Raw genomic sequence first — 24438 nt, 5'->3', positions numbered from 1 at the left:
TTGTTTTGAAAATTTTTTCTTTTGGTTTTAATTTATATAATTTTTTTCTTTGAAGATTTTCTTAGAATATGACTTTTTCTCTTTTGGTTTTGACTGTCGTTTTTATTAATTTTTATAATCTATAAACAAATTTAGATATTTCATATTTTTGAAGATTTTTTTTAGTGGGGAAAGTAATACAACATATCAATTTAAAAGGTAATATTACTCATCATTCCTTCCTTCCCTTCCATAAGAAATGTTTCGACCCGAGTTTCTCTGAATGGCGAAACTAATTTATTCAAGGATCATTTATACAAGTATTACACAAACACGTCTCATAGAGACTATTTTAGGAAGGGTGCCATGAGGACAGGAATGTGAGCAATTTGCAAAATATTACTTTACACAAATTTTACATAATCGAGTATTGGGTAAAAGACTAGGGGCTAAGCTAATCTTTACGCATCTTATGTATAGTACAATAAAGAATTTACATAATCAGAAAAATGTAATAGCAGCAATAATCAAAATAGCGTCAATTTGGTGTGGGGCTCATACAAAGAGGTTTTGGCAGAGCGACAGTTGCGGGCAAAAACAGAAAAAATTACGCTCACGTCAGCCTTTATAAAATATAATTCGATTAGCATAACATTTAAGTATGAACACGAGGTGATTTGTGATAGGGTAGGTAGTCTGGGGCCGTTACAGACCAATTTTAAACACGAAAATTGCAGCCGAAAATACGCACATAACATTCAATATTATAGGAAACAAGCATCATACAGTTCTTCATAATTGACAGTAACAAGTTCTTCTCGAATTTAAAAAAGTTTTTGCAATAAAGATAGGTCGGTCTTGCATTCAAGTACTCAAGTTCTCATAGTCCCCGGGTTGTTATTCTAGGGGAGGTGATAGTGGGAACTATCCCAGCGATTGATCAATGTATCGGAATCTTTTAATAAAAATATAAACTGTATTATCATCTGAGTATATATATAGATAGTAAAATACAGGGATATAGTCTCCACTTTTGCTAATCTCCGGCTTCGCTATACCCGGCTTCTATACTTTTTCCGTTTAGTTTGACTTTTTGGTAATGATGCCGAATTTGTAAATTTGTCCTAAACCATTACCAGTCAGTCCTAAATAATTCAGTTATCATGGCTTATCTTTTAGGCTAGCCCTAAAAGTCCAGATTAACCTATCTTACAATTCCATATTACGTCTTTACCGCATTTCTGAAGACAATTTCTAGATCAAATTATTAGTAGCTCATTTTAGAATCAGCTCATTTTAACACTAGAAACACCATGGGTTCCGTCTGCACTGGGTCTCCCTAAAGCTACCATTCGGGTCGGAGCCTCTAGTCTGTTCGTAAGCCTATCATCTCTACTGGTTGAAGGCTCAATGTCAAACACCAATGTAGTTTCCGAACTGGTATTTTTGACTATTTGTTTGTTTCCCTCTTTTTTTAACGAGGTTTCAAGAGCTGATTCCGACAGTTGGTCAATCGGTAGAATAAAAACGCCCCCCACATAACCAAAAGTGGTTGTGGACCCGTATGTAAACTTCCATTGTTCAGGGTTCCCCCCAAATAGGAACTCAAATTCTGCGTCCATTCGACATCTCGTAAAACAAAAAGTTCGCATGTTTTTTGCCCCTCGATATTGTTGCAACAGGAGAGCTATGGCGGTTATTATCGCTTCTGGATATAATACATAAAGCACTATATTTCCTTTATCTTTTTCGGTGTTTTGATCTAGTCCTTTGTGCATACTACAGGCTTCTAATAAATAGACATGGCACACTTTTATAAGTTCAAGAACCTGCAAAGTGTTCTTGAAATATGGCTTAACATTCGTCGTAAGCCAGCAGCTTTTGCATTCACTGTTCCCGACCGGGTGAAAAGGCTTTCTTAATTTTGTCCAGTCCTCTTTGGTGTACATACATTGTTGCCAATATTGTACCCTTGGATTGTCCCTTTCACAAGTACCCAACAAGAGGCTCATCAATCGGTCCCGAACCGGCGCAGTTTTTATGGCTTCCATTACCATCTGCTGCCTATGCGTCAGAGTGAACTGCATTGCCCATTCGTGGACAACTTTATGGTCCGTATCAGGATTACATAATAACCCGTAACACATTGTCTTCTTTAATTAGTTCACTATTTATATTTCTAGAATACAAAATGTTTTCCTTTTTATTCACGCAACATTAGTATATTGGTTCATATTGTACATCAATGCGAGGCAGATAAAATACATTAGCTCAACTTCATTAATACAACCCTACCAATCATGTTAGTCAAATAACATGCGAGAAATGAATTAAACATCAGCATGACGTGATGTTGTAGGCTGAAACCTAGCGATAGGCAGTTGTTGACGAAACATGATACTGCCAAAAGATGCATACGTCTCATCTGTCATAACATTGCCAGTATGCGGCAAGTCGTGGCTTGTTGAAGACGACGTCAGTATGGGTGTCAAAAGAGGACTACTTGTCGATGTTGAGGAGCTAGCCGCTATGTCTTCATTTCTATTCTGTTTGTTTGAGGCCGATTTCCTTTGTGAATATGGTTTTATGTTTGCTACCCTTCGATTTTTTAAGTGCTTTCTACGATAGTCATTTCGCCACGGCCATTCTTTAACCTTTTCATTACTCGCTCCCATTCCTTCGAAGAAAGCCTCCGCATAATGTCTAGTTCCATTCTTAATGTCCTCGAAAAAATCATTCCATCGTTGTAATCTCTCTGTCTTTTTCACCCCCCGAAGTTCTTCGTACCATAGTTCGATATTTTCAATAGATAACTCCCACAATTGTTCTTTAGTTATTGAGGCAGACATTCTTTTATTTATTTTATTTATGTCCTTGTTATTTTTACACCTAAAGAGAATAATATTTCCTTTTAGTCAAAGATATTGTCTAATATTGTTACCATCATTCGTGACTTAAAAATTATAAATTAATTTGGTGCTACAACATCAACTTACTTATTCTAAGACTAATTAGATGATCATAAAATAACGACACCAGCTGAGCGGGACCAGATGTTAGAATCAATTAGAGTCCTGAGGATAGAACTAATGTGTCACAGGCACCACAATTTATAACCTTTTAACTAAAAGAAGATATGCTTTGGTCCAAAAAAAAAATTTTTTTTTTTTTTTATTCTAATTTTTCGAAAATGTTATGATCTTAATTAAACGTGAATAATGTAATAGTGAATTACAACTTAACGTTGTTTGTTGAGCGCCTGCCTGTAAATAACTATCAAGTACTACCAAGCTAGAACCCACATATCAAATACTCAGATTATTGGTGCTACGGCGCGCAGTGTTGCCTAAACTAGGAAATGTCCCGCGTGCACATTTGAGTCTGAGGCCTCTATGACTAATCTCCTATCTTATGCAAGCCAACGATCTATCTTATACTTCATAAAGCTGTCGAATATACTAACGTTGTTATTTTGGTGCTCAACTCTTTCAACAACCAGATACACGCAGTATAACTTGTTTCATAATAACATTGCAAAATAATAAGAGAACGCGACATCTTTGGTAATAATGCAAAATCGTCAATATACACACACCACAAATTATGGTCCCTATGGATTTGTACATTTGGTCGCATAATTTTCCGATTTTACTCGTTCATCCAGGGGCGCCAAAACATTCTATCAAGGCGCCTGAGAGTTGCCTCGTCAAGAGATCGTAACTGTTCATGATCTGAGGATAGATCGGAATCGCTACTATTAACCCCAGAGTCAGTATCGGGTAGAGTATTCAAACTTTCGTCCGAGTCTGTCAAATCACTAGACTCGGAATCAGAATAAGACCCGGACTCATTATCTGAGTAAAAATAGGACTCTATATCATCATGTCCAGAATCAGTATGTGACGAGATACTCAAACTTCCATCCGAGTCGGTTAGATCTAATTCCGAATCGGTACTATCTCCCCAAATCGAAGGGTTTCTTTCAAAATAGCTTTCCAAGGTGGCCTCGTCAATTTCTTGTTCATTTTCCTTATTTTCATCCGCTTCAGGCGATGTTTGGCATGATTTGAGAAATTCATCTATATTTTTTAATACAACAATCCACCTTCCGGTCCAGATTTGTTCATCCAGAACAGAGGCCTCCATGGCATCAGCACTTGTCATGGCTACAGTTATACCAGCAAAGAGATGTATTGCTGTTTCTTGACCCTATTTATACCAAGTCTGTGGAAATGTAATAGGTCTATGTGTCATAAATTTTCCAAGAATGCCACTGGAAGCTTTCATTTTTCTTAGCGAGCTCGCACCACAGTACGCAGTGATTATGCTATTCGTCTTATTTCGATTCATCCCCTTTTTTTTTTTAACATATGCCACACTAGGATATAGCCATGGTATCCCTTATCCTAAATCAATCTCGATGTTCATTTTTACTGCTACATTATCCGTATTTTATATGAGGCCGCGCTCAAAGCGAAAACTTTCTATCAATTATAATCAGGTGAATTAAAATTGTAGGTGATTGTACCAATTTTATGTCCTGTTTCTTCATCTAGTACAAGTTCTTTTATTGTCCAGCAATTGTACCTGAACTTGAGCGACCATTGGCCATTATATACCGGATCTTGTGACGGAACATCGCCTTCCTAACACACCTATTTTTCGAGATTTATACCTCCATTGCTCAATTCATCTTTCTCCGTTATCAATATAGTGCACTCATACCTCCTTCAAATACCAGTCTACCAACTCGCATTCTAAACACTGTGTACTTCCTTATCCTCATGAATCACAGTCAGATTCGGATGGACACGTTTGATCCATCTTAACGCGAAGGATCCCAAAAATCGGACCTAATTTTTGGTTCATGACCTTCTATGTGGCACGCCCATTGAGAAATTCTAATTAGATGCATTCTTACTACCTAGCTAATTAGTTACTGTATCCTTCTGAGTATTTGGCTGTAACCAATAAACTACGCCATTCATACATCAATAATTCTTGTTATTGGTCCATTGCCAACCTGAGCACTGTACAAACGGCTACGGTTTGTATCCTAGTCTCTCTCACTTTTATTGGTTTAATTTAACTCATACATTAACTTAAGCGCTCATTCAATTACGAAACTTGATATTAAAGCTAAAAGCGACATCAATTAAGTGGTAGTATGTAATGCGTCCTTTTACAAGTACGATTTTTCGCCATTTTGATTACATACATTCTTGCTTGGTTTAACCCAGCCGCTTGGTGGCGCCCATAACCTGCGAATCAAATCTCATGCTTTTACTTATTTTGAATCGCAAAATTAATCACCAATTCGCTTAGCTCATCACCAAATGCAATCCCAATATGACGTGACTTATATATCAATTGCCATTTTCCTACTACTTTCGGCAAAAAAAATTTTAAGGATCGAATTTCTTATATAATTTCAAGGCATCACGTAGCCGCTCCAATCGGCAAGGCAACTGCCGGCCATTCTTGGCCTTATTCAGAAGGCTCAATAACTCACCTGCGCTGCTAACTACTACACTATTGTGTTTTGCTATAAAACTGTACGCGTTTTTTAGGCTTTTTTACTATAGCTATGTCACCAACGTCAATACACTTTGAACGAACTATATAACAATGTTCTCGCAACTAATCTGTTCCGAGTAACTTCTTCTGCAAACTACAAATTCAAAAAGTAGTTCTTTTCACCCTCAGAAGTCAACTAACCCTTCCTTCAGTATCGTATCATTTGTTTCTTTTTATAACAATATCTGCGTAAACTTATCCAGTACTGGTAAACCAACGTTGTTAGCTGCCGAATTATCTACGATTTATGCGCCGTCTCTAATACGCAAAACTTACTTTTGTAGATGCAGACACGTAACAATAGTTACTTTTGAATAAGATACCTGTGCTACATACATGCCAATGGCTATTATCGAAAACAAACATCTATCACTACCCAAGTTTCACTTAGCAATGTTTTGTAATCTACCTACTTACTTGAGTATTTTTAAATTTAGCCAACTTTACTTTTGTTTTTAAGACTACCTAGCTAGTCTGACCACCACTATTACTGGCACAAACCCGATACCTTGCTCTTAATTTCACTTACTTGTAACTACATGACATTTGAGGCGTAATATGAGTAAATATCATTTTCATCTATTTCAGTTTTAGTGCTCCTAGATTAATTTAATCACAAGGTGACTAGCGTAAAAAATCTTATAACTGCCCCAAGCACTTGTTCCATTATTTCAAATATTTTGGAGAGACCAGCTGACGGAGGCAGCTATCATTACACAAATTACCATACCCACACAACAATTTCTGGTGAATTACAATCATGTCCTGACAATTAGAACACACTTGAGTTGATATTGTAGAAGTCTATAACGCACCAGTTTTGAAATGGACGTCCCTAATAGAGCCCGAGCAAGCACATTTTTCCCTGTTTAGTGATCCAGTACGCAAAAAAGGTTTGAAAACAGTACGGTCTATCAAAGCCGAGGTTTGTCATGGCTTACAGTAGATTTACAATTTCATAGCCCTTATGTGTTATAAAACACACAATTGTCAGTAATCAATAATATTCGCCTCGCCCTGCAATGGGAGTTAGTCCATTTCAGGAAGTCATTATATGCGACTAGGCATTGCTTCACTGCATGCTTGACGTCGTATTATTGCATCAGGTTTTAGCTAAGACAACCTGAGTTGTCCGCAAAAGCACAATTTAGTTTTAGAATTATAGACCAGAGTTCTTCAAACAGGGTTACTGCGCAATATGAGATGTGTCAAAACTTGCAACATAGTGTAACCTTCGAACGGTATTTACAGGGATGTACCAAATCCGTAATACAATAAGCTGAAAACCAGCTTTCGCAAATGTAGGTTTATGGTTCGGTATAAGTTAGATCGTAGGCAACATGGTATTATGTTATTTTAGTGTGATACTGTATACCTTTTGATTGAGATATTTCACCTGTTCCTCTACTCGTCGGTGATAAGTCAACGGTTCTGTTTGGTTTTCAAAAATATAATTAATTTTGAAGGACGTGCCGTGTTAGCGCAGATTTTCTTGAAAAAATACTTCGTACTAGTGTTGGGATCAATTCCTTCGAGTCACTAGTCTTCTCGAGTCATGGTAGACCCAGAATCGAGTCAAGCAAGGTCAAATTACGAGTCAAACCACAATTCGAGTCAAATTGAATTTTGGCATCTATATTAAACAACAAATATGTAGTTAGCTATACATGCAAAAAGTTATTGTATCGGTCACACACAAGTCAAATACGCGAACAATTGTAAAGCTAAATGCCACAGTCAGACATTATTGACCAAAATACAGAAGGATACGCACTGTACAACGTAAGAATTGAGCTGTCTAATGAGACAGAAAGATGTTGTTATTTAGAATAATCCTTTATAACTACCCCGACAGCGTAAGCCGCGATCGTTTCATTTGTGGTTAATTTATTTATAATCTGTCAAAACAATTCGAGTATGCGCAGGCTTCAGCAATTTATTTGACACTTTTTATTTTATTGACCTGATATTGACTCGCAAATTTTGCCTCGAGACACGAGTCAATACTTTTTTCCCGAGTGACTCGAGTCATCCCAACACTGCTTCTTACCCTACATTAGTAAAACGCAATGCAGTAATAAAGTAACGCAGTCGGCCCGGATTACAATAGCTTTCTTATCGAAATTGACATCTCTTTTAGACTATCTATTTCTTAATTTAGTTTCGCCCATGCATTAGAATTTGATACTTCTTCATCAGTATGGTAAATTAATGACAATAGAATAGTGCACCGCGACCTACGATGTGAGATTCTTGATACTTCTTACAGCATACATGCCAAGATGGACTTGCGCGTGGTGTAGTGCAAATCTGATGTCATAATTATCGAGTCGTCCAATCTCACCAAACTAGAGCAAAACGCAAGTGGTCTACTTCTGATACACTTATTTATTTATACAAAATTACTTCGTTGTACGCGGCATTTCGCAGCCAGATTATAGGCGTATCCCTCTCACAGCTAGGTGAGTGCAGCGTCGAAATCACCTCTGCTAGTACTGAATAGTATTGTCGAGCGTATGCGGATAGATTATTTTAAAACAGAAACCACAATATTAAATCAAAATCAATCTCATCATTTCATTGCGATCTTTTAAACTCCCATATCAAGTCGCCGAGCGCACACAACCAGCGTTTGCACGATTCTTATTTACTAAAAAAAAAACAAGGCAATGTTCAGTATACAGGTCATTGTGCTAATGGGGACGCACTATAACTTGAACTTCCTTTATTATTTATATATATACGAATGCGCATGACTAGAATCACCCCAAATAGCGTTCCATCCTGTCAGGCATTCTAGAAGGACCCCTTAATTGGGGTGGCTCTTGTCACACAAATTTAGGTACCATGCCCATATCCTCCTTAAAATTAGCCATGCTTTACCCAAGGGAGCTTTGAGAACGGCACCTATTTTACAGTCGAGAGTCATAGTAGCTTAAAAACATCGACGCGGATCAATCACTTTGCGTCTTGAGCAGAATTGTTATTATTCAACTATTTTCCGGTTCGCAGCGTAATATGAGTTTGACAGTGCAGGAAACTATCTATGCTACTCGTCTTCGTTGTGGCAGACACTCGTTGTCGAATTACTTAGCCACAATTTTTAGGTTTTGGATCAACGAGGCGAGTTGTGCGTATAGGCATAGCTAATTTTTGGAGTTTGTAAGTTAGTGTTTCTCAACCGGGATAACCATAATTCCTGTGATATACCAGAAGTTGCAAGGAACGTACCTTTTCAACGGGATATATATATATGGATGTACCAGACTGGATTACCCTAAGCCTACGGTCCGCTATCACCGAGGTAGGTATTTGTACAGTGTTGTCTCACATATAATATTGTATTCCGCTTAGCCGAAATATCGCAAGTTATTTATTTTAGTCGTAAAACTAACTCACTGGTCTAGTTAGATGCTACAAAATACCTACAGTTGGAAGACATTGTTTTAATCTAGTCATTTATGCGATAGATTACATTTCCTGAAGCGGTATTCCCTGCTTGTCGTAAAAAAAAAAAACCATAATGTAGTGAATGCAACAATTGGAGCGACGCAGCCGGCCAGGGCCGAAACACTTTCCATATTTGAAAATAAAAAAAACTTTTTGATTTAAAATACCGATTGGTTGTCTTGATTCCAATACTGTAATATTCAAGTCATGAGTCATTTCGAGTCACTGCAGTTTTACATTGATTATTTGATAACTTGAAATTAGCTCACCAATTTTGCTCTGAGTTAAAAATCTGATATACCGAGTCAATTCAGGTCAAATCAAGTCGCTTGAGACCAGTGACTTGATAGACCCTAGACCTATGTATAGCGACATACAATATGAAATTATTGGCATTCCTTGTAGCCTAGTTGCTATTGTCAGTTTTGTGCAATATGCAGTACACTACGTGCGGCAGCCTTGATACACAATAGGTTGTTGCTCATGTTTCCGCCGATTGAAATTACAACTTTTGCCGCAATTATTTATACTACCTAATACTGTTATATTTAGGTTAGATCTTCGTTCGTAGTGTCCTGCTGTCTTTGGGGCCGACACCAAATAGATGCCGATTTTTATTAAAGGCGTCTTGTTCGGCCGCGAATAGATTTTGCGATCAAATTTTAGTTATTTTGAATTTTTATTTTATTGAACATAGAACCTGTCCCATCAATTTATGAGACCAGTTTGTCAACTCAGTAATTTGCCATTCAACTACTTGAATCCCCCAATATGGCCATGTCAATCAATACGCCGAAATGCGTCATATTATGCCATTGCAAGCAATTCTCAAAGGACATTGTAATCCGTTGCCCAAGTCATACGATGGGGATGCCATTCTTAATTTATATGTAAATAACAGCTATAGTAGCAAAAAGCGTTGACAGCAACCTTATACCATAAACCATAAAATTATAGACCTACTATCATTATGTGCAGCAAATGATTATATTTGTAGTCGTATTTAGCAGGTATAAGCAGCACCTCTTCTTATCACAGGCAACATTATGAGCGAATGCATGTTGGGCGGGCCGCGATTTTATTTCGCGGTATATTTCTTTGCTTATATCAGTATATTATGCTATCTGATACAATATCAATTATTCTAACCGTAAAACACAAGCATTTGTACTTCAGCAACGCAGAATGAATGCAACAATTAATGCAGCTTGCTTTACGAAAAATAGTCGACTTCTGGCAATAAGCCAGGTGAAGCAAGAGTCATACCATATTCCATATAGGCTTTCAAACCTCGTGATATTGACTTGTTCTTTTAAAATTTTATTGTTCGAAGCTATTGCTCAAATGCGTATACACACTACTTAAAACTCAATATAGTGTCTTTTGTATTATTGGTCATATGATAAAGATAGATTTCAAGATTGTATTCTTTATTGCAATATGCTCCGTGTGAAATATTCGTCATTTAATACGACCGCTTCGCATTTCCGAAGACTCATTTTAATTTTTACAGACAAGTTTTTAGCGTCGATATTGAATTAGTACTGAGTATTTAGGATTTATTTTTGTATATTATAGATGCCAGTGAAGCAGGTGACTATAATTATGTTTCATATCATAGCTATGAATGCCTCGTTGATTTACTCTCTCCCCTTTATAGGAAAGTGAGCATCAGTTTCTTTTTTGTACTGTCAAAATTTTCCTAGACATCGATTTGTTTAAAATGTATCATTATCTCTCGTATATCCAATTGCTTTGCCTAAGGTAGCCAATGTTTCTTGAAAATGTAGCAGGAGAGCATGGCTATATACCTATTTGTTAGTTACAAAATTAGAAGTCCGTGATATCCGTATTCTGGATAAGAACTGCTAGTCCATTTCTCAGTTTATAGCCCCATGCAAGTGTAGCTACTTGATTTAATGCGGAAACAGGGAAGATAATATCATTTCGTCCTTTTGACTCAATGCTCCTGGTAATATTCAGCGTAACAATATTGGCGATTCAATTAGTGAGACAGAACCCCATTATGGTGTTAACTATGTCTCCCGTCCCACAATTGAACTTGTTTATAAGTATGGTACTTTTTAGTTTGCAAAGAAACACCCGATTGGACAGCACTGACGTTTTATGTTTAGCTCAGATAATCTTCAATCTCCTTTGGTCTATGAGGTCACATTAGACTGGTGCAATATAGAGAACTTATATCATAGTAGTACCGCATTCTTTGCAAGTAGTGCAGCACTGAGGAGGGCAACTATTACAAAACAATGATCCCAATCTTGTGACGGCCGATAATATCTTTGGTCAATTACCACGTTGACACTTATTGTTAGAGTCATTGTCTCATATAGCAACGACTCTATCTAACGTTTACATAACGTCCTAATGCGATTGTTCATAAGGTTTGAACAACTCGTCATCAGTCTTAGGTAACGTTTTTTTTCAAACCCTGCCAGCTTCCTAGGTTCTTCATGCCTTTCAGCTCTGTGTAGAGTGAACTGAATTTTCTGTCCCTGCGCTTCGAGTTATATTCAGTTAGGAGCGGAAGATCATTGACATGCCTGCATCCGCCCCCCCATCTTTACGAGCGATAAATTAATTTCGGATAGTAGGTACTGACGCACATCCGAACATTCATCAAGCAAATTTTTGTCGCTATCATTCGTACTACGGAGTGATTAAACCACCAATTGCAGTCAAATTTCACAATTTTTCTGCAGTTAATTATTTCCTATGAGTCCATCTCTCACTGCAACGTTTCCTTTCTCACCATCTTTTATGGCCTTATTGAGCAAGAGTGTTGCAATAGCGTGATCAAACCACCAATTTAGGTCGGATTCTGTCGTTTTTGCTAAAGTTAATACTTTCCTGTGCGTCAATATGTTATTGCAACACTTACATTCCCACAGTCATTTATAGTTGCATTTTACAAAGATCACGCCATCTGCTCCCATATTACTACAAACCGATGCTTCATTAGACGGGGAAGCAGAACTACAAACCGATGTATTACTCAATCCTGATTTGGCTTAGCAATAACATCTGAAAATTTCGCAATTATGTGTTTCGCAATCGTATTCGTTGCATAAGCATCGTTAATACCGCGAATTTGCCTCGTACATTCTTAAATCCCGCACACTTTTAGGCTTCCATAGGCAAATACAACATAATTTTTAAATTATGTTATTTCAACGGAATTAAATTCAGGTTAATGGTTAATTTCACACGGACTCTAAACCGTGAAAACGGACCGAACACAACAAAACACATAATAACCCTTACTTCTACCTTTACAATAATCCAGTAATTATTTTACAATATCTACCTCAGTTTTTCATGCAATGTTACTACGTTAATATACATCTTTCGGTTATTCCGCCGAATAACTTCTCTAAGATAAGTTTTAGCTGCAACTCTCCCGCATTTCGCATAACATAAATACATACATCCTACCATTGTTGTTACGCTAACCGCAAAAATCAAGACATAATTGTTAAGTGATTCTTCTAAATCTTTTCTATTGTTAATATCAACAATAATTTTACCTGCTGCATATTCTTGTTCCATTTCTTGTAGTTTGTGCAGTCGTCCATAAAAGTCAAATGTAATTCGGTCCAGTCTGTCATATTTGGCCGTAGGTAAGGTATGCGGTATACTGAGTGTAGTTTTTCCTTCTTCTTCGATAGAGGGTGTTATTGAAGAAAGTGCACTGTTGGAAGTACTCTTCCAACCTCTGATTACATCATTTTTACTTACTGATGTGGGTTGGCTCTGATAGTCCCCTGATGAAAGCATTGTTGTTGATTTAGTTCTTACCTGTAGATCTTGTTCTTTGTTTAAATTATCTGGTTCTGTATTAGAGCGGGAATGGCCGGTGACGAAACATTGGTGCGTTTCGACTGTCGTTGCTACTTGGGTTGTATCAAACAGCATTTTGAAATGCACTCTTTGAGGTTTTGTGTCCATGAGTTGATTTGTGTGGTAACTCAATTGAATATAAGACTCAGGTGTCTGCGTAATCTGGGGTGTTTTCTTTATTGGCACGGATAAGGAGCCTATCATTTCACCATTTTTTGTGGGTATTTGATCGGTCATGGTATTCCATTGTAACTTTGCGTTTACACTTCTCTCCATTGGTACACGAGTTGTTAACCCTCTTTCAGAAAAGGTGACTCCTGTCGTAGCAATACCAATGCTTTTCTGAGTGTCCATCTCTGTTGATATAGCCGTAGACGGCTCCACAGTTGTGAGGATAGTTGTGGGCCTCGTCCTGCGTCTTTCTTGTTCACTCACAGTTTTTACTGTAGTTAAGAATGTAATAATAGATGCAGTCGGTCTTGGGCTAGTGTTATCTTCGCGTGAGGAATACTCAGTCATCGACATGGCTGGAAGTGGTGTCGATGAAGTCGTCCCAGAAGTAATAATGGTTGATGTAAACCTTCTAGTATATGGCGTGATTGTAGTAGTTGTTAATGTAGCCGCAGTACTTTTCGGAGTGTATGCAGACGGGCGTGGCGTAGAAGTTGCGGTAACCATTGTTGACTTAATTGTGTATTGACTCCCTGTAATTGCGGTTGGAGTACCACTCGTGGATAACGCATTTGTAGTTTCAATGATATTTGTGGATGTCGTAGTGTCGCTAACGGATATGGGCTTCCTTCTTAGTGAACTATCATATTCACCATCTACGTCATAATAGTCATAGTAGTAATTTTCAGGTTCTTGTAAACTGGTATAGTTGTCATTTTCGTCATAGCTAAATCCCTCATAACCTTCTATATTATCATAGTTATAACGATTAATATCGTACTGATCCGTTCTTTTTATACTTGCCCCAGCAGTTATCATGGTTTCCACCATTTTCACTGTTGGTTCTGGATCCATTTCGAAGGAAGTGAAATTATACACTGTACTAGACTCGCTGCTAGGAGTCACACTTCGAGTGGTCCCTTCCTTACTACTAGGCCTTGTTGTTAATGCTTTTGCAATGCTTGATGGCCTTGCGGAGTTTGTTTTCGGTTGGATATTCTCCTTATAGGCATAAGGTGTATACACCAATATTCCCGCACATATTATAGCTTTGTAGGCAACGCTAGGTCGGAATATCCGCATATCATAAAGCTGCGCCTCTATGAGCTTGCGCGTTGACATATAGCTCAGTAACTCCTCATTTATCCTACTCAGTTTCTGAGGTGTCAACGCTGACCGTAGCGTCTGACTTAGAGACTCCATCTCTTCACCAGTTATGGACCTGTCCAATCTCCCCAGGGTTTTTCGCATTTTATATATGGGCAAAGATAACTGGCGTAAACGCCTTTTCGTTACTTCTACGTAAAACATTCCCAGGCGAGCTAGGTAATAGTCAATATTCCTTGTGTTTTGCCCATTGCTTTTGAATGATGCAGTCAGGATAAGGTTGCCTAATCTACCGGGTTGTTTACAATTGGGTAGATTCTTAGGCCACGCTTCAAGTGGAGATTCCTGACCTACAGTTCTTGGGGATGCAATTTGTAATCGACCATGGCTATGATCTGCATACACAGATTGATTTGTATATGGATCATATAACACTTCCTTAAAGGCCAAGGCCGTCTTCAAACTTCCTATTGAATTGCGACAAACCTTCTTATTTTTCTTGCGTTCACATTCTATGCTGCCTTGCAACATAGTCGGAAAATTTTTCTTCCCCATTATCCGTTGAGTATCATTATTTAGATGTTCGCGAAGAGCGTAAATCCTCAATCTAAACCAAGTATGACCATCAAAGTTTGCTGGCCTCTCCCTGGGGCCTGTTTCATTTCGAGCCTTCAACCACACGATGTCGTGATGTAATCTGGGTAATCTGACTCCCGCTGGCCATTGACTGTAGGAATAAGTTTCTTGCATTCTCGTCCCTAATCCTCTGATGCTATTATCTATTTCCATGACCACAAAGTCTCTGGACAGTATATTTACTGCCAGATCGTCTGTATAAAATGAGCATCCTATGCATTGCATCTGGTTGTCTTCTCCGTGCACGCATACGTTAAAGTCGCCTTTATTGACTCTCCATCCCGCGATTTCTCCCAAACGCTGCTGGCACCTTGCTGTCACTGTTGCATATTGTGCCAAGATATTCATCACTGATAACTTGTACACCGTCAATAGCTGGTGTATAGAAACTTGTGGAGTAGCATTAGGAGAAATCATCCGAAGGATCGGACCTGGCACAGCCATAGTGCCATGTGCTCCTCTTCCTACCACATACTTCCATGTATGTACTGAACCGAAGTTATTCTTTCGACGATATGTTGTGGTTCTGGTAAAGGCTGCCAACGTAATATCGGGAGATATTCTTGATAGTTTCCGATTGCACCCGCATTCTCTTTCGTATTGTCTAACATTATTCCAATACCTCTTGTCAGACCCCGAGGGTGCAAATAACTTGTACAATTGATCTTGGCTAGCTCGTGTTGGACCAAATTCGGGCGTCTCTTTGTATATTGGAAAATTATTTTCCGTTTCACCTATTGGCCAACTCTCGTTTAATTTGAATAGTTGATTAAGGCGGATGTATCTGAGACCTTGATACCGGAACGTCGTCCATCCTGTAAGATTAAATGCTATCCTGGGAACCACACTCATATCAGATAGGGGCAATAATTGGCCATGAGTTTGCAGATATCCTCGGTGTAGTGTTAAGGCTACTGCCAGCACAATCCATATTTTTAAGTAACGATTCATATTATTATAAATTAGTTAGTATATCTGTGGACTTATGAAAAAATTAAATTTTATAAAAGTAAAATCCTTTGAGTACATATGCGTGCACTACATTCTGGTCGATTTGGCTGTTCTAACGGGGGTCGGTACCGATGATATGTACATTGTCAACTGAGTATTCGTGTTACGCTGCTGTACCTTAGACTTCAACTTAGGACAGCAGAGACTGCCATAGCGACAGCAACAAAACAAGATGATCCCAGCCCCCAATATCAATATCACTGGCATTAACACAGACCCCAACCCAGAAAAAAGGCCGCTCAATCCTTTACTAAATATACCACCGACCGCGCCAAGTCCGTCTTGTAGTAGGTTTCCTGTGCTATCTCCTATTGATTTTATCAAGCTTCCGGCACCGTGTGTCATTTCTTCTACCGTTTGGCCAAAGTTCTTCATAAATTCTTCCCCTCCAACAAATTCGAAAGGCTTCACTGTAATATTCTCATATCGCCAGTCAGAAATATTCATGTACACACTCTTATTCAGATCTTCTCTCCAAACTTGTAAGCCTAAATCCACGCTCTGTTGGGCTTGATCTAGGCTTATTCGGTTAGCACGTAGTTCTACACCAATGTCATTTGTCTCATTGATGTAATCGTCCCTATAGGCGGTTAACTGCTGAGCATGTTCCTTTATCCGTAACGTTCCTTGTCGGATTTTCGTGAGGTACACCTTGCTGGAGTCAAATATTAACTTGCCAGTCAAATTAGCCAATTCGTCCAAAACTAATCGGTCGATGGCTAGTTCAGCATCACTCATTTCCTTATAGTTTTGAAAAGAGGTCAGAGATGCTGTGGCTTGTCGTATTATCATTTGTCGGTTTCTTTCTATGTACTTTTCCATTAGTACAAGTCGTCTATTTGTTAGTGATGCCCTCATTTCCATAGTGGCGATCGTTTGATCCAGTTTCTGTTGCTGAGCCGTTTGGAGTAGAGAGAGTTCGTTAATCTTTTTCCCCAGTGCAGTGGACCTCTGCGTGGCCTGTATCATTCTATTATTGATTTGTCGGCTAAGATCTACCGTCTCTTCATGTAACTGGGCTGAAACTGTTGCAACGACGGCAATCGCGGATATTACACCAAATACAAGGCATATAAGTCCAGTTAGGAATCTTTTACGCCTTCTACGCGTACCCCGTTTTGCGGTATTTTCTGGTACCAATTCACCTTTAATTTCTATTGGACCCCCTGGAAAGCGTGGTCGGTTTTGCTCTGGATCAAAATGAATATGGTCCCAAAAAGCTGCCTTCAAAACGGTTCCGCCCACCGGGTCGCGACACAAATCCTGGTTTCGTGATATTCTATTTTTACATGCTTCATCCGATGCAGTAAGAGAGGGGAAGTGTTTCCACATAGGCCTGGGAAAAGGCACCCATGTTGATGTAGATGCCCTAAACCTAGTCGGTACACCATCAAAAAGGTTATTCCACCTCATGCCCTGATTGCCACGATTAGCATAATAACCATAATCTAGATTTGAAAAAGACGGTTGTATCCATTTAACTCTTGGAGGGAAATTTGTCGTTGGTAGATCGCCCCATAGAGTGGTATTCATTTCTGGCCAGAAGTTGCACGAATGGGCTATTACAGCACCCCCGGGCCATAAGTGCTCAAACCAGTCCTGATTAATCCATCCCCCCTGGGCCCGGCATGGTATCAACGGACTGCGCACATACTGCCAGTTATTTACTGTAGTCATTACTATTTCTTGGATGATTATATCTGCCTTATTTGGTTCCAGGGCAGAGATAACTCCTCTAAAATCACACCTTGTACAGATTCCTATTATGACCCCTTTTTCCCTCCAGGAGTACAATTGTTGCCAATAGTCGCCCCGGTAGGCTCTTTTTTGTACTAGATGCCAGCATTGTGTAAAACTATTGCTACTGGCATTATACTTATTCAATTCATTCATTTTGGCTCTGTCCCGGTCTGTCATTGGCTTTTGACGGCATGAAGCTTCAACAGCTGAATAATTTTCGAATAGTCTCATCATAATCAGTTTAAATTTGGTCAGAGCAAACATAGTGTAATTCTTGCCAAGGTCATGAAACGACATGTATTGGTCCCCACTCCAGAACCAACTGATCCTATAATCCCCTATTGGACGAATGAACATGTTCGTTTGTTTAAGGACATCATAGGAAATATTGGGCGTGATTTGGCCCAGGCGTCGCTGACAGAGACAGGTGCGTTCAAATTCTGGTACATTTTTCCAATATCTTCCATGTGGAAACGCCATTTGTTGTAATGAAAATCGCTCAGCCACTACGTAACCAAATGACTTACTGTAAAACAACTCAGGCCGTCTATATACATGTCGCTCCGCCGTTTTATTGAAGATGCTCATCAAGTGATAGTCCTCCCATTGTGTATCATTTAAAGTGATCCATTCATCAGGCAGGGGTCCTCGTAGTTCACCCAGCATCCCCTGAGTGAAAGATCGTGCTCTACCTGTTACAGGATCTGCGAGTCCGTGCATGCCTTTCGCCGCCGTATGCAGCAACAAATCAGATGTACAAATGATACCAACAAGGATAGACAGAAAATGAGGAAGGAGGTCCATGGTACGGGCAGTGGTGGTTTTCCCCACGTCATAAATTAAATATAAGTGCGCACTAGCCCTAGACTACCGTCTGTAAAAACACAAAATAACAGATGTCGTCATTTCCGTCCTGGAATCTTATAGCGGGGTTCACAATTGTGGTAATACAGGAGACCCATCAAATTTGTCAAAATTATACCGTGGGTCATTGTGTATGGTACGCAGGAGTGCCAAAAATCGGTCAGTCTTTTGATATTGACGTTTCCACAAAAACTCCCCTACATAATCGGCCAAAAGGTGACGTGCTAACCCACGAGACCTATGTAAATGATATTTAAGCTGGCCCCAGGCCCCCTCGATTTCATTAGTACAAAAAGATGTCCGAGGGTCCTTAAACCACTGGGAGTGGTCCACTACACCGTGTATATAACCCTTCCCCCAGCTCTCTATGCCCCTGTAGGAAGGGTAGGCATCGGTTAAAATTGTGGACCCCTCTGCCACATTTTCTACTATGAGTTTTCGAAATACTTCAGCAGTCCTGTCGGAAGTAATCTCAATGAACATTTCTCCGGTAGCTTTATCTATGCCACCGAACCCCCAAATGGCTTTAACGGCTGGTCCTTTGTCTGAGGCAGCCCGGCGCTTAGCTAAGTGCGTTTCATCAATGACCACACAGCCGCCTTCATTTCCCAGATGTCGCTTATTCCTGTGAAATTCGGCCGTACAAAGCTTTCGCAATCGGCCGCACCAGGTGACCGTTGAACGCTGACTAATTTCAGCTTCATGTGCAATTTGGGTTTGCAACGCGTCATGGGCCCAAAAGTAGAATAATATTAATAATTTGGGAAGTTCTACCTTGCTTCCTGCGAATATCGAGTGTTTTCGTATAGTCGCCGTAGTGTCGCAGGGGTTGCATCGCCACCTAAACCCATCGTCGCCTGTCGACGTATTTTCCTCTTTCATTATTTTTCTACATCTCTTGCATTTCATCCTTCGCACCAACAACCCGTGATTTCTCAGAAATAGTACACAATCTCGTGTGTTTAGTAGTGCACCCGATTCGACCAAACTCAACACATTGTATGTTCTTTTCCGCGTATCTGCGCAAGTAAATAATACGACATGTGGCGTCGATCAACTCCGCATCGTCTTTAGCGGATCAAACCCCCCTTTTTCTTGGCGTTTCATGTATACTGACTCTCTCATATTTTAATCCCGTGTTATTCTTATGGCGGGATTATTTTGTTCACTTGTTCCTAACCAGACCTAGTGCTTTTTTTACCCTTATTTCAAGGTACATGTAAAACACTTACTATCCTACAACACACCCACTTTATGATGAAATAACTAATGCCGCCTAGACCTCCGGGCACTTATTTCACAAGTACCAAACATTGACCACATCGAGTTGGGAACGTTTTATTTGTGGTCTCATATACTATAGCAGAAAGCAAGACGAACATGGAAAATAAAAATGAATATTTGAAAGGTAGAAGATAATATCAATACACGTACACTGCAATTACTGTCTCTTTGCGTGCATACTGTAAATTGCCAGTAGAGACACACTAGAAAAAGTCATGAAAGCAATCGCTGCCAATAGATAATACTACTAAAAAACTAGATAATATTATGTGGTGAAAAATGGGTAAGAATATACGGATAAAAATTAAACAGGAACATTTCTCGAAACGAGTAAATCAGAAATATAGTTTATTAGTAAGTTATAGTTTTATTAATTTTCTCTGTTGGAGCTTCGAAACCTTCATTATCCGTATCTACGTGTCGTGAATCATGTCGCACAAGACTACGAATATTCATGAGACGACATTTCCATCAAATAGTCCTCTACGCACGCAATGCTCACAAGTCGTGACGAAAAAGTCATGCTGCAGGAATACGAAATACTTTTGCAAGGCGCGTAACTGGCAAAATTATTTCTTTAACTTTTTAATTCATTCTTACTGACATTGTGAGAAAATAGTCGTTACTTGAATGTACGACTCAATTCGACTACATCTTTCATTTTAACCGTTCAAGGCTCCAGTGGGTTTTGTTTCAATTTGAACAGCGGGCTGATTTACATTGTCGTAAGTCGGTGGCTGCGCTGTTTGCGCGGTCATATTATTTGGCTGATATCCAGTATTTACAACCGTATTAGAAGCACTGCTTTGCGGATATTGTTGCGCTGGAAACTGCTGTTGCGCTGGAAACTGCTGTAAGTATACCGGCATGACTTGACCGTTCGGACCCTGCACGTACTGCGTCTGCTGCGGGTATATCATATTTGGTTGGGTCGGTACGTACACCACGCGTTGGGCAGGTCTTGAACGGTTATTGCAGCAAACCCCTCGACAGCAGAAACATGCGTGAATAATTGTTACGATCATTGATACGAAATTAAGCAACGTTATAATCACATGTATAGCGACCAATAGCGATGAATAATTACCGGACAAGCCTGCCGCTAGGCCTGATACGACTGACGAGGACAACGTGGCGCAAGCGGTGATTATTGCCAAAATCATATTTGCAACGTACATTGATCTTGATGGATTCGATTTGAGACGTACTGCTAGAATTCCCGTCACTATCACAAATATTCCTCCCCATATTCCTGGCGATGCATACGTGAATCCGGTGTAAATGCGCCAACGGCTGTATGGAGAATTACGCCAATACCATTCATGTTCACGTTCAGTGATGGACAGCGGGATTATGGTAAGGAGAAAAGACAATCCCCCCATTACTAGTTCTGCGATACCAAATCCATGTATCGCTTTCTTATTCGAGTGTGGATCTTTGATAGTCCCGGGAGCGCTCACTTGTCCTTGCGCAACTGGCACTCCGGCTGGAATCATAATTGTGGAGGTTTGTCCGAAGTTCTGCGTTTGCGTCTGAGGCGGTGTTGGCTGTTGCAACATTGATGGATTCTCCATCGTCGACCTGAAGTGCTGTTCTACTAGCTTTGACAAAATTTTTTAAATGTACTCTATTAACTAAAATATATATAACATGAAGCAAGGCACTTGAAAAAATGGAAAATACACCAAACTTCGATCAGGCTACATCAAGCACGGTCATCCGCAGGATTGCCAGGCAGTTTTTAAGAAAAAGGACCAAACAGTGTCGAAACAATGTCCAAAAAAAGGCCAAATTGTTCAATAACGTTACTAGCAACGTTGTTAATAATATATAATAATGTTAACAACGTCAACAACGTAGCAATATTACCCTTACGCCTTCTCTCAGTCACCGGGAATGCCAGATTTCTAGCGTTGATACTATTGAATAGCAAATCCACTACGACTGTTGAAAGTATTGTAGGAGACCGAATCCAGCTTCAATAACTGCAATTATTTCAAGCCTTTACCTACTGAATATAAAATCGTAAAATAAACTTTGTTATAATAAATGGGAGTTAAATTTTTATGATTTTTTATTAAGAATTTGAAACATATCTCACTAATTTACCTATTTTTTTTAGTTTTGATATTGTCTGCCAACTGCTTCTAAAAAGCGCCAATCTGGCAACCCTGGTTATTCGTGCAAGACGTTCCATTTATCAGGATTTCTGATACCTCGGTATCATGGTATATCACGTGCAAGCGAATCACGTGGACATAATGGCCCAGGGGAATTTTATTTCGACGCACGAATTTGAATAACGTTTCTCTCAACTATAGATAACTAACTGACCTACATAGGTTAGGTATCTATACTCAAACCGCACTGCTTGGCGCTGACTTGCCTACGGAGTTACTGCACCTATTAGAGATGAATTAATGCTGCCTGAAAATTTATGCAATACCCACACGGCACATACTGTTTGAACACAAATGCAGTATTGTGATCTTAATTGATTATATTTGAACATCTTCTTGGAGGTACAGAACTTCAATATACAATTCAATAGTATATTCATATTGAAATAAACCCAAACATTTAGGTTCATTTAAATATTAATATATTCTATTCAAATGATTATATAAATCTATCGCCACCTCTGTATAACAGCATCAAATGAAATAAGTCACTATACAGTCCAATTAAGCTTTGCAGTAATTGCAACTACGATCTGAAATTGCTTGAATCTCTAATTTCATAATTGAATCGCAAGTCTCGCGAATCGTGCATGATAGATTCTTGTGGTAGCAATTTTACTGAGATATAACGAACTGCTGTGACTACACTAAAAATGCCGAAAAATAGCAGGGCCGTGATAATAGCAATCAGATGATAGCGCCAGAATATTGTGGTCCCGTAGTGTGAAAATAACTAACGACGTTCAGGGAAACTCACTTATCTGCTGGTCTGCATCTGCTAACACCAGATATTACGTGGCTCTGAACGTGAATAAACGCTTAACAGTGAATACGATGATCTGCCGAACAACAGCAACTATTGCATTCGATGTTGGTGTGCATGATTTATCGTATTCCATGTGACACTGTCATATAAAGGAGAATTGTCGAACAACGGAAGTCATAGCATAACAACCACGCCAATTTGTTACCATGGAATGGCTTAATACCTCACAGACTAATACAAGTTGCCTGTCGCCTATACGTTTCCTGCTACAACTTACAGCTCATTCCATCGCGTACGCTTGGCATGCGACTATGACGACAGGACTACCAGCTGTTATTCTCGTTTCGAAGCAGTGAGATCTTCGCGAGCGTATCGCTGGCAAGTATAATATTTGTCATCGCAGACGTGAAACGGTCGCTTATATGTGTTATAGCTAACGGCGATATTGATCCGAGTTGTCATGCTGGTACTTTTACCGAAAATCGTGTGGCGTTTTATTCAAGATTTTGTATACCTCGGAAATACTGTCATGATGCACGGCGGATTGATACTGGAATAATATATGAGGTCATTATAAAGACTGAGCAAATCTGTTAGCGACAACAAGCAAAATGATCCCAGTTACATATCACATTGAGAATAATTTGGAGTTTTTTGACTTTACCTATTTCATTGCACTTTTAGATAAGGTAACGAACTGGTTACATTGCAGTGCGCTTGTAATGGTATCATGTATGATAATTGGTATTAATTCGGGCAATTTTTTTGACATGTCAAAATCAGTCAGAAGTTTGTCAAAATTGTTTACAAAGTCAGAATTTTTCTGACCTCTGCATTTCGTTTGTATCGTAGATTTTGCACTATCGGTGAACTTATCATCATTTGATATTTTACAGCTTGTGATGTAGACAATATTGTCAAAATGAAGCAACAAAGCGTGTCACCAGCATTTTACGTACAACTTCAGTGTTGTCAACAACTGCTGCTGTTGAACGTTCTTTCTACATTCTAGCGAAGCTACTTCGTAAGGACAGACACATTTTACCCGAGAATGTAAGAAAATATCTATCGGTGTACTACACCAATGTTAATCATTTTTACCCTAATACGTTATGTAACTACTGGAATTCTTCATAGGGTCATTTCGTTAAAAGACAAGTTTTTTCAGGCAAAAATTTGTTAGCTTCCAAGTCAAAAACATTTTTTCGGCCCAAATTACTTCGTATGGACAAACAGTTCCAACCAGAAATGAAGATGGGTCGCACAATTTTAACATTATGTGCATGCATGCATGTCAAAGTCAAGTTTTTTTACGTCAAAAAATGTCAAAAGTTTGATTTTTTCTTGATCAAATCATCCGTTTTTCAGGTAAATAAACCGCTATAATATTAATCTTTACAAACAGAACTCGATTCTAATTGGATTACTCGAATCATTGTGCGCACTGCCCAGCCTTATGGTTATATGTGGCAAATCATTTTATATATCGAGACATTTTGAAAGACTCCGTAACGCTAACATTAAAACGCTACGCGACTTCTATAGTAAATCCCCTTGTTTGTCTCGTCAACGTCAAGATTTTTGAAAACAAGTGAATTTTACAGTAATTTTTTTAGTTGCACGGCAACCTTGAATGCGCTGCCGCATACTGATAAACCCGTGACAGGGCAAAAACCAGTCTACTACTTCCCCCCTTATCAGGATGCAAAAAGGTTCAGGCTATCTTATTCCGGGAAATATTGCATAGACTATTCGGCGGGCTCAATGCTACGCTATCTTACGATCTGAGTCTTTAAACTAGAACATTTTATGTTA

The 24438-nt window shown here is 39.1% G+C and overlaps 1 protein-coding gene across 1 annotated transcript; it reads right to left on the bottom strand.

Annotated features, from left to right (window-relative positions):
• Positions 1-19715: 19715 nt before the first annotated feature.
• On the bottom strand, positions 19716-21699 carry LOC145436340 (uncharacterized). Its single transcript, XM_080313692.1, has one exon. It carries the CDS (start codon positions 21249-21251, stop codon positions 20340-20342), a length of 912 nt encoding a protein of 303 aa, XP_080169818.1. The 5' UTR covers positions 21252-21699; the 3' UTR covers positions 19716-20339.
• Between the last annotated feature and the right edge of the window lie 2739 nt (positions 21700-24438).

The sequence above is a fragment of the Botryllus schlosseri genome, chromosome 3 (assembly GCF_051294905.1).
Source record: "Botryllus schlosseri isolate E-star chromosome 3, Bs_hap1, whole genome shotgun sequence".
Lineage (NCBI taxonomy): Eukaryota > Metazoa > Chordata > Ascidiacea > Stolidobranchia > Styelidae > Botryllus > Botryllus schlosseri.
Note: the sequence above shows the minus strand (reverse complement) of the source record. Positions and strands in the feature narration are given on the sequence as shown.